Source organism: Lissotriton vulgaris, chromosome 10 (genome assembly GCF_964263255.1).
Source record: "Lissotriton vulgaris chromosome 10, aLisVul1.2, whole genome shotgun sequence".
NCBI classification, from domain to species: domain Eukaryota; kingdom Metazoa; phylum Chordata; class Amphibia; order Caudata; family Salamandridae; genus Lissotriton; species Lissotriton vulgaris.
Genome location: NC_141698.1, coordinates 525,223,594 through 525,235,599, shown reverse-complemented (window position 1 = coordinate 525,235,599; position 12,006 = coordinate 525,223,594). Strand labels below are relative to the sequence as shown.

The window sequence follows — 12,006 nt, the reverse complement described above, 5'->3', positions numbered from 1 at the left end:
AGGAGCGTCATGCGGTCGTCGTCCCCTTCATAGTCATAGTAGGAGGCCTCTTCCTCTTCTGGATCGTCGAAAGTTTCGACGTGCTCAGATTGTTCCTCGACTTCTTCCACCTCTTCCTCCACTATCTCGACCACCTGTGTCTTAAGTTTCGTCGAGATTATGTATTCCTTCATCCTGGCGTTGAATTCTTTCTTCCGCTGCAGGATGTTTTCCATCTCGGCCTCGAGGAGTCTCCTCTTTTTTTCCATTTCGGCAGCATGCTCTGCGTCTAATGGTTCTGCAGGTCTTTTTGGCGGAAAGCTCGGCGCAGAGCAGACTTTCGGCGTCTAAGGTTTCGGCGTCGAGCTGACCTTCGGGTCCTTAGTCAGCGGCCAAATTTTCTTCGGGTCTTTTTCCTTTGGCGTCGAACGTTCCTTTTCGGGGACGTTTTTCAACGACTTTGGCTGTTCTTTAGCTCTCGGCCGGGGACTCCTTCTCAGAGGATCTGCTGGGCCTGGGTTTTGCTGCGGACACCGAGGTTTTCGGCGTCGGCGCTTTCGAGGCTTTCCCCTCAATCTTTCGAGACTCGGAGTCTCTCGGGGCCGTAGTGTCCCCTACCTTTCCAGGAGTCTTCGTAATATCAGTCTCTTCTACCGTGTAGCCGTCGTCTTCGGCGGCTGTGTTGTCCTCTTCGTCTGTTGATAACCCCAGGTCTCGAAGGGACGGTGGCTGGCCCTTGCCCTGCATGCTGGTGTTGGCTACCCTCTGTCTCGCTCGAACTCGCAGAGTCTTCGGCGTGAAGGTGGAGCAAGCGTTGCAATCCTCGCTCTCTCGTGGTCGACCGGTAGGCAAAGGTTGCAAACATACTACTCAAACTTATCCTCGGCCATGCTTCCCGCTGCCTGGAAGCAGGCTACGATTATTCCTCTGCTCAAGAAAACTACATTGGGTCCCTCATTGCCCTACAATTACAGTCCCATCTTGCTTCTCCCTGCAGTGGCAAAGATACTTAAAAAGCAGGTTAACACGCAATTGTCAGGTTTTGTTGACAGATCTGTACTGCTCCACCCAGCTCAATCGGGCTTAAGAGCTCTGAACAGCACGGAAATCGTGCTCACTTAATATCTGAAGCCATTCGGGTGACCCTGGATGTTGGGCAGCCTTGATTTTGTTGGATTTTTCGGCAGCGTTCAATACGGTTCCTCATGCCCTGCTACCGACCCGTCTGGAAGAGGCCGGATCAGAGTGGGATTGGTTTAAATCTTACCTGGTGGACAGAAGTCAACAAATCTGGACCGTCTTTCCCAGATTCTACCCAAAAGCTGGACACGGTGGTCCCGGAGGGCTCAGTACGGAGCCCTTTGTTGTTTAACATCTAAGTGTCTCCCCTGATTCAGTTAGAGGAAGATCTTGGGACCAAAGTCATCTCATATGCAGATGATTTTCATCTGCTTTTCTCCTGGAAAAATGACAGTGGGCTAACAGTACTCAGGTTAAGGTTTGCCTCTCTGCCATTTTCCAATGGTTGGTGGAGGTCAAACTAAAATGTAATGAGGACAAAACACAGAACCTCCTCTTCAGGAATTTGCCTTCACAGTTCTGTCTCCATCTGGCCAGATGAATTCCCTTTACCATCACCCCATGGTGGTCGCGTAAAAAACTTCTACTAGGGGTTGTGGCCTGGAACCAACTTCCAATTGAGCATCGAGCAATCCGAGCTCCGAGGGTATTTAAAAAGAAGCTGAAGACATTTCTTTTTAGATAAGTTCTCTTGAGCTGTTCATTCAACCGGCAAATAGCATGCGCCGAACACTCCTTGGAGCAGCTGTGCTCGTTACAAGTGCTAATAATAATCACCATCCCAACTGGCAAACCTTGGGAGTAGTACATTTTCACAGTGACAATCCTTGTTACATCCTTTCATGTCAATCTGCAATTTTGGACACATTAATAATTCTGTAACTACGTGCCTGATGGTTGCCAGTTTGTTAACGCTCCAGTAGGCTTGTGTTGATTATGTTGAGAATCCTATGTCAAAGGCTACAGGCCTCATTGGCTCTTTGGGGAATGCTATGTCCAATACCATTGGCCGTGTGTCTTTATTATGAGCGGTTATAACAAAGACAGTAGGCCTGACTTATTACGAAATGCACACGTTGAAGTAATACATTTTGAAAGGTGGATTGTTATTGCACTTTGTTAAAGCCTGCACATATATTTTGTTACACAGAAACGCAAAGATTACCAGAGTTGGACAGGATTCTGGCGTTGATCACATCCTTTGCCAAATTCAAACAGTAGAAGATTTCTACTGCAATAATGCCTGCTATACCATCTTCATAAGACCTCACAGGCTGGTCTGGCAGGAGCGTTACTGGGGAGGGGTAGGAAGTATTAAAATATACTCATACTAAATACACAGCAATAAGGTCTGGGTATCTTCCGTCATAGCTACAGTAAGACTTACCATTGAAAAAGCATTTTTTGTTTTGCCACTAACTTTGTGGCGCTGTTTCACTATCTGAAAGAAGCTCTCCCCCCTAGTGCACTCTAACTGCTTGTCCATGTTACTCCTATTATACATTTAACTTTCTCTAAGCAGTGGTATTGAGCAGTCAAGCATTTTTCCAACAGGAAAAGAGAACTAGAAAATTACATTTCACCACGATAGAGTAAATAATCAATACCAATTTACAGTCAGTGCTTTGAAATAGGAAAGGTATTTTAATCAGTAAGCGATCAGTTTAGTTCAAAACCCAGGAGAAGATAAAATAAAAATAAAAGCCTGCAATAGCTTTTGGTTGGAGACAACTCAATTTCGATATAGCACTGGATTTATGATAACACTGGGCCGTGGACTAGCATTATCTATCCTATGTATCCTATTGAACTTGGTTCAAGAGGACTTCAAGTTTGGTACCAAGGAGTTAGTTTCTTGCAAACAGGGCTGAAAAGTGGACAAGAGAAATACATCACAGAAAGAGTGTACCAAACTCTATCCCTGGATGACACACTGGTAACAACCCGGAATAAAATGTGCACCCATAAAAATGGTACAGCTCTAAAAGGGTGCCAGCGTCAAAAAGTGTGTATGCCAAGATCCATCATTCAAATCACCAGCTGCTCAGCAGCAACTCTGGTGACCCAGTCTGTTATCCCACAATGAGTTTGGGGCAAGGATCATAAAGATACAAGTCACTAGGGTACAACTACCAGTTCAGAACCCAATTGGCAGCCCTCATTTTTACATAGAGCATAACGACACTGGAGCCAGTACTCACCAGGGTGTCCTTGGGGTCATTTTGCTTTTAAGGCCCTGTATGACAAAATGTACTGGTCACTTACGTTTTTCTGTTAAAAGAGCACCTTCCAGGGTCACTAGTCTAAGGAGACCATATTCTTCAGGGCTGAGCACTGAAAAAGACTCAAAATGTTATCAATGGAATTATAGGATTAGGAAGATTATTCGAAAGGTTCTTTGATTGGAGAGAAGACCTAGCACAAGCATAAGTGAAAGCCAAACCATTGCCATGATGCTGATGGCCGATTGGTTCTTTGGTACAAGAGATGGTTATAAAAGTACACTCCTGGCATGAAGTGAGCCGAGAGTGAAAAATCATCCCATTTGATGATAAAAGGTAATGGTCCAGCTCATTAATAAGGAATGATGGGTAATTAATGGTTTCTTCTACGTAGGTGTTCTCTGGCTACCCTTGTGACTCTCCTGGTTGATCCCAGTACTGCATGTGGACCTCAAGTAGGTGTTCCGGTCAGGCAGGACTTGCTTGGGTGTTTCTCACACCTTTTTACCATACAGTGAACCACACACCTTACTGATGCGGTATGGCTACTATGTCTCTTATATACCTTCCCGAGACTCATTTCACAAAAATGTGCAGGTACAGCCAATGTTTGCTGAACAGAAAATGTCTAGCATACCTGAGCCAAATCACATGCCCTGATCACAATGAAAAATGGGTCTACAGATCGAGAGCTAACCACACATCTTTAGAACCCTTTTTCTAGCCTTTTATTCCCGATCAAAACCATTAGAGTATACACGTTTTGTTATTCTCAGCATTAGGGAAACTTCTTGAACCACTGCCTCCATGGCCAGACATGGTCCCCCTGCACCACACTTACCATAATCACATTTAGGGGATAACTTTTTAGAAGTAATTTATGATATCCCTTTAACCCCTTTGATGCTCATGACGAGCTCAGCTCGTCATGAGGCACGGTTGAGCTGTGCTTATGACGAGCTGAGCTCGTCATGACACCATAGTATTCATACAAGTTCAGCACAGGAGAGGAAAAGTCACAGCAGCCAAGGTGTTAAAGAAGAAAATTCTAAGCAGTTTAAAAATATTTGATGGCAAAGGAGAATGAACCACAAGTAGAGTGGCTACAATCAAAGAAAAAAGGAGGGCTGTTAATGTCAATATACGTTTTTAACAAAACCATCTTAGGTAAGTTTACTGAAACCTATCTGTAACCACTGCAAGACTTGATCAACTGATAACAAAAATGCAAAAACTTACATCCAGCTCAAAAAACGGGTCTCTCTCTTTACAAGCAATTTCATAGTCCGCCCTCAAAGCCAAGTCATGAACCTTGGTACATTCTCCCAGATCCATACGCTGTCAAAATAAAAATGTACACGTCAATTACATTTGTACCGGACTAATTGCATACAAGAATGAAGTATTACCACATCACACTTTTTAACTAGTAAACCAAGAAATTGAAAGCAAAGATACCTATATTAAGGCATTAATTTTCCTTCATCATTGGCATAGTTTAATCCCATTCTACGACCCTATACCTGAGCGGATTTCAGGACCCATAATATACCTGCTGTATATGTCGCTGCTAGGTCCACGGTGGGAAAAAGCGCAGTGGAAAAAATGTGATGGCAAGCAACAGCCAACGCAGAGACTGGGGGTAACTGATAAGGAAAAGTACTAGGGGAAGGCACAGAGAAGCAGTTTCAATAGGCAGGGCAGTGAATGGGACAGAGGGAAAAGGAAATTCATCAGTGATAGGCAACCCCAAGATTGGGAAAGGACTGGAACTTCTGACAACTGACGGACAGGGAAGAAGGCAGTCAACACCAAAGGGCAGAGTGGTATGGTGAGGAGGATTGAGAAAGGGTTTGATGCAGGAAAGAGCTTTAAGGCACAAGAGGCGCAGTAACATTTGTAAAAATTGTATGAGAAGGCAAGTAACATCTGGGTTTATCGGAATCAAGCAGTGAAATAAAGATGCTAACTGGGTCTCTCCTTCATGCAAAGCAGAGGCAAAGGGGACACCAGCTGCACCAGGAGGAAACTAGAGGGGATCTGGATGCTCATGGAAAGCCAAAAAGGACCGAACAATCTCAGTATCTACAGCACCATCCAAATACTGTCGCCGTGCATATCCAAACCCCTTTGCTCTTGACTGAAGCGCTTACCTCCTATACCCAAACTCCAGGTGTCACTTGTTGCTTCCCCTTTACCATACCCATTCATTTAGTGCTACCCTCTGATCAATCCACTGTGCACCCCAGCAACCAGTTTAGAGCAAAATCACAAGCTTCTACCCTCTTCCCTAAATAACCAATCTTGCACGTCGAACCACTAATTTTGAGACATCCTCAACCCACAAAACAAGATAAATTGAGCTCTGTTACACCTCAAACTGTGAAGGCTGAGTCAACACCTCCACTTATCATCCATTCTCTAAAGCCGGGACTTTCTGGCAGCTCTTCCCAGTATTTTGCAGCAAATCATTGCTACAATCCAATTGTGCGACCTTTCCGGCTTGTTCAACACGGGCAAGCCATACACACTTGGCCCTTCACATAAACATCAACTGATTAAGCATTTTGCTACTCATCACTAATATACAAGTCACTTACTGTTCCAGCAAGAATATCATGAGGGCAGCAATCCAAGAGATGACTTTTGCAGACACGTTCATCTGAATATTTCACTCTTTGTCTTGTCTCATCACCTGAAAATTATTGTGGTGTTGGTTAATACAACACTGAAATTTATCGAAATAGTTACTAGCATATAATACCAAAAGGAGTGCGAATAGGTTGCTTCAATTTTTGTACAAACCCATTTTGGTCAGAGGGCTAGAACGGCATGCTTGAAATCTTGCACTTGTCGGTTCAGTTTCTTTAATTTTTGTTTTTAAGATCTTTTCAAAATCTAGCAGAAAGATCCTACATTTGAAACTAATTTGCTGCTGCATTGCATTTTCTTTTTAGCAGACACACATATATGGACATGTCTTAAGAAGTAAGTTATTTTTTTTTTAAACCACACAGTGACACACAAAAAGGAACATTTTCATAATTCTCAAACCTCCAAAACTATAGAAGTTAATTACTTGCATCAAAAGCACTTCTGCATTAAAATGTTGAAATGTATATCAAAGTGTCCACGGCCCAGTTTCATGTAAGATCGCAAGTAAAAGGATAAACACCCAGATAAAGGAGTTAAGATTTCTGCAGCAAAATGGATAGGTGGTTCCAATAGATGCAAATTAGGGAAACCTGCCTTACCGTCGGCAGGTTTGAGTGGATAATCACTCCTCCACACTTAGCCAGGCAAATGTTTTAGTGACAAAAAAGTCACTATGTCCGGCCGATAAGTCAGGAAAGCTTGACATTACGTTATAGGATCAACAATTTATAAAACTTCATCCTCCCTGTGACTGCATGATATATACGTCACTATGCATTTTTCTTTACTGTGAAGGAGAGTGGCAGCTTAAACTTTTACAAATTTACAAACACTGTTTAATTCATTTATTTTGCAAACTGCAGTACTTTCCATATTAATATCCCTAGACAAGAACATAGGTTCAATGCTCCAGATTTAGTCAGAGGCTGCCTATTAAACAGTTACGGAAACAAAAACTACCAATCTCAGTTAGTTTATAACATCGAAAAAAAGACACCACAAATGTTATGACAAAACAGTTCTATGACAGATCGAAATGTAATCAACACAGAAGAACAATTCAAATATAGGGTTTACTTACCAAAGATATAAGCAAATGCCAAGCTTAGCAGGTCTGAATGCCTGATTAGGAATACGACCAGGGGTAGTTCTAGGGTGCTTGGTGAGATGTGTGCAAATACAAGGATGGTGGAGAAAGTGATTTCATTAAAACAGATAAGATTTTCTTTTGCGTTGGCCAACACAGATTACATAGGATGGTGATCCACCGAACTTATGAGATCGGTACCATGTTGAACTAGTCAACAATTACCATTAAAATATCCAGGGAATGCCAAAGCTGGTCCAAAAAGTAAACTCATTAGACTGCGCTTTCCTCCCTAGACAGAAAACAAGCACTGTCAAAACCCAAAGGTCTGGCATATAAAGAATGTTGTACGGTAATGTGAAGCACACCAAGCAGATTTCATGGAAGCACAGAACTGTAGAATAATGTTAGTGTAGTGTAAAAGGTCAGTTGATAATAGCTGCTGTCATGTCAGACTTAAAAAATATCTGTGGTAGCAGCTCAGATGGAAGGAGAGGAGTCATTAACATTAATGACATTAACGACTCCCCTCCTTTCTGCGCTACTACCAGAGAAATACATTCTATCTGGTTATCCAGGACACGGTATAAGCATTACAATATCATGTTTGAGCTCCTGAAAGTTCACCTTCATGCAACTGAATAAGCAAATGATCACAGATGTGTGGAGGGCAATCACTTTTTAGTCGAAGCTCACTTCTGCCCAATCAAAACATGTACTTCTGGCTGCCAACATGTGGGCAGAGTCCCGGCCCCTTTACTGATGATTCTAGCATTATCGCCTGGCAACAGCTGTGCTGTCAAGACATACCATAAAATAGTCAAGAAAAGACATTTACAAATGAGCATGCTCTGAAAGATAGCATTCCTCTTCCCCACCCCACCCCCTTTCCAAATCCACATCTATAAGGTGGAACAAGGTGGCTCACTAAGAGATGCCAGAAGTATTGTAATATAATCTAGTGATCTGGACTGGAACACAGAAAAATGCTGAAGTCTGTATGCAGAGACACTACGCAGAGAGAAAACCAAAAACCCACTTTAATATTTCTGCACAGGCTCACTGTGTGATATAGGATATTTCATACCCTACACCAAGATATATAATACAGTGGCATGGGACAAGTCTGTATATAGCATCTACACACCACAGAAATAATATCTATAAAGGAACAAATGCATACAGAATCAGGTCTCTGTGCACAGACTCCCTGCGCCCACAAGCATGACACTAAAGGCTAGAATAAAACCTCAGTCCTTCCCAAATCACAGAAGGCACATCACTATCAGAAATTAATTAATCTAGATCAGTACTGAACTGTGTTAAGCAAATATGACCCTTTATACCGGTTGCAATGTAACGTGACTTGGCTGCTGCTAAGGCTACACTAATTAAAAGTATAGATATTACATACTTCAAACCCGCCCCCACCATATCCCCTAAAGAGAATAAAATGCAAGTTTTCAATTGAACATTTTTGTCGGCTTCTAGTTCGTATAGGAACACTAATCTGAGCACAAGCTGACAAATGTTCTGATGGGTTAACTGAATGAGGTCAGGCAAATATATATATACATATATATATATATATATACATACATATATATATATATATCCAACACACACACATGCACAAACCGTGTCGAATAATACACAACTCACAGTAACTTCCTTGATTCGAATAGGAGCTTCTCCCCTCTTGGGCCTCATTCAGTTTTACTTTAGCAAGTTACTCTAGTGACAACAGTCTCCTTACTTAATCTGTTGGAAATGATACAGACTGACTATGCACCAGTCTGACTTATTTCTTCCTTTCTCAAACAATAAAGATTACCAACTTATCCAGCACTAACTCCTCATCCCTACCAGTCTATAGAAAGGCCTTTCGAGCTCTACCTCCTCCCTCAGACGACAATCTGCCTCCTCAGACCTAGATGACTTTCAGCCAGTGATTGTAGAGAACCTTGAAATGGTGGCTGTACAACTTGACCATTTTACAATTTCAATTCTACCTATCTACAACCTAGTCTGGCTTTTGACCTTTGAACAGGATGAAGGGGGAAGCTCTCCTTTAGACTTTATACTAATGTGGGGATGGAATCTCATCTTGTTATGATGGATCTAGACTCTGGTTCATGCAGTTCTTCTTAAGCACTTGTTCACTTTATGATGAATACTGTAAAATACTATTCAGATGTATCAAGTCTCTTTAGCCAACAAATTTCAGCTGGGATAATTTCACTATTTAGGAGACCTGCAGGGACACTCCTCTTTAAAAAATGTTTATTTATGCCGTGGATATGACCGGCTTTGATACTTCCAAGTGGAACTTCAGTCCTAAGTAGATGACCGGTAGATCTATATTATTTTCTTCAAAGACTCAAAAGACTGTGCAGATCTTGAGCACCTCCACAATGTCACGAAGGGTGGGATGCATACAAATGCACTAACCCAAGACAACATGTATATTTTGTGTTCAGAAGATAGGTTAGCTTTGATGGCCCTAGACAAATCTAAAACTTCTAAGCTGCATTATCTAGAAACACAGTGAAGAATCTGGAATCCCCATTTGATGCTGTGAACCATCTTCAGCAAACAAGTTTGTGCAGCAGTCATAAATTGCTTTTTGCCGATTAACAGAACTATTCTAGCACATTCTTTTCAGAAGGATGAGATGGTACTAGGTGCAGAAGTGAAAACTTGTTTTAAATATTGCAATGCGCTATACACCAGCCTTCTTAAGACCCTCCTGGCTAGGCTCAAATGAGCACAGAAGGCTAGAGCCTGGCAATATTAGAGCATAACAAAATAAAGAAAACATACACTGTGTTCTCAGCTTAATGGATAGTTCGTACTGTTCTACATTCAAAAACCATTGTGCTGTATTTAAAAATAAAATAAAAAATCAATCACTAAAAGACCCATCTCTTTCAAAGCCATGCACCGGGTGTATACTCGAGAGCTGTGATTGGTCCCCAATACTATTTTCAGTATGCAGGGTACCAGTTTATTTCGGTGCAGGCTCAATTGTTATGCAGTTCTCTTCGGAGTGACATCAAGATTCAATCACACTTAACAGCTTCAGAAATGATTAAATCTTACTTGTTTGGCTAAGCTGTACCGAGGTCAGCGACAAAAGACTACAATTGTCTTAGTGGGCACTACACATACACACTTTAATTGAGTCAGCTGGCTGATGTGAGAGAGGAAGGTGCTCCAGAGCACAGAAGACCAGGCCAAAAGTATTCACATCCTCTGCAGAACTATGTTGATGCAAGTGTAAATGGTCTTATAACACTGGTTTACCAGAATATTTAATAAAGGCGGTCCTGAACAAGACTGACAGGGCCCCTTGCTCGGGCATGTGCCAAGTTAAGAGTTTCAGAGTTCATCAAACTGGAATTTGAATCATCAGGTTTGAAGGGTGTGCAGCATGATCAACTAGTTGTGTGCAAATAAATAACATAGGTATGGGAAACATTTAGATGAATGTACTTAAATTCATTAAAACTTTTTAAACTAAGAAAAAAAGCTATGCTCGTTTCTCAAAGGGACAGTATAATTTACATGAAACTGTACATTACATTTAGCTGACTTGCTTCGAATTAGTGGTTGAAAAACAAAACTAAGTGTCATCTAACTATTAACCAGTTTACAAAGTGATGTTGCATTGAAGGGTAATTTTATCGAAGCACACAAATCTGACAAATGTTGGATACTGCATACGGACCATCCAACATTACATGCCATCTGCATTCTTCGAGAGCTCATCATTTGAATCGTATACTCACAGTTGAAGGTGTGAAAAGACGTGGCTTTGCCCACACCTGCAGTAAGAAGTCAGAGGAATGATACAGAAAAGAGCATAATGCCAACTTTTTGATACTAAGTTTTATTCACTGATGACAATTTTATAATCAAGCACTTGTCATAACAGCTTTAAAAAATGAGTTTTGACTCACAGATCGATGAACATGAGGCTGTTCTGCAACTCCCTTGCAGATTGGTGTAGGCAGGCAATGATACATTGAACCTTTATGAATAAAATAAAGGGGCCACAATTGTTCAATTTGCTTGAAAAAAATATGGGAAGCAATATAAATGCAACTTAAAGACAAAGCTGTGGTAGGCTATATTGAAACACAATGTATTAAACTGGCACCCACTAAAATGTTTGTTAGTGAAGATTATTGCAGCATAAGAGAAAACACCAATAGAAAATAAGTATAGTAAATACATAGAAGGGGTAATGAGCACACCTACATGTCTGGAAGGTAAGGTCATGCGGAAAATAGATTCAACAATAGAAAGTAACTGTAGTAGAAGTTATGAAGACAAGACTTCTGAAAATATGAGTACAGGCTCCAATGTCTCAAGATATTCTACCTAAATTAATGACAGTCACAAGTTGCATTTGCTGCTGAGCCAAATTAAAAATATGTACACAGTAATGCAGAACAGGAAAAACATGCATGTTGACAGGTTCTCAAACCACTTTCAGAAGATATTCTTTTGGAGCAGCGAGTCTGCACTGGTGAATTATGTAAACCGCGTGAATATGGGTCGATTCAGCATATACCAAAAGCTACTAAAACCCTCTACTTCAAAAATAGATCTGGCAGACTTCGGCCACAGTGTAAGATGGATAGAATTTACCCATTCAAAGCTTTAGAAAAGTGTGCGTTGGAAGGTAATGTGTTTGTTTCACCAGCCCGACAACCTGCTAAATGACCAAGACCCCTGCAGACTAAAGAATGCACTGCAGACAGTCGGCACACAGCCCTCCTGGATTTCAATAGCACATGAAGAAAACTGCAAATTCTCTCGACTGTATAACCTGTATAACACACAACATAAGTCAGGTAATAACACAGTGACCAACATGAATTCTGAGCGTTAGGGACCCTGGAGTAGATCACTTTGCACCATACGTTCATGACAGCATAGGGCAAATAAAAAAATCAGTAGTGTTGTAGGGGCATG

General features: G+C 41.5%; 1 protein-coding gene across 2 annotated transcripts in view; it reads right to left on the bottom strand.

Annotated features, from left to right (window-relative positions):
* LUC7L (LUC7 like) overlaps positions 1-12,006 on the bottom strand; it is a 235,161-nt gene that overhangs the window by 165,119 nt on the left and 58,036 nt on the right. Inside the window, exons 2-4 of one of the 2 annotated variants that reach the window (XM_086941374.1) lie at positions 10,986-11,056; positions 5,882-5,976; positions 4,521-4,619 (exon numbers count right to left, since the gene is read on the bottom strand). In XM_086941374.1, the coding sequence (XP_086797500.1) occupies positions 4,521-4,616 (96 nt within the window). In that variant the 5' untranslated portion in view covers positions 4,617-4,619; positions 5,882-5,976; positions 10,986-11,056. The remainder of the gene's footprint in view (positions 1-4,520; positions 4,620-5,881; positions 5,977-10,985; positions 11,057-12,006) is intronic. The other variant, XM_086941373.1, reaches the window with a different exon arrangement.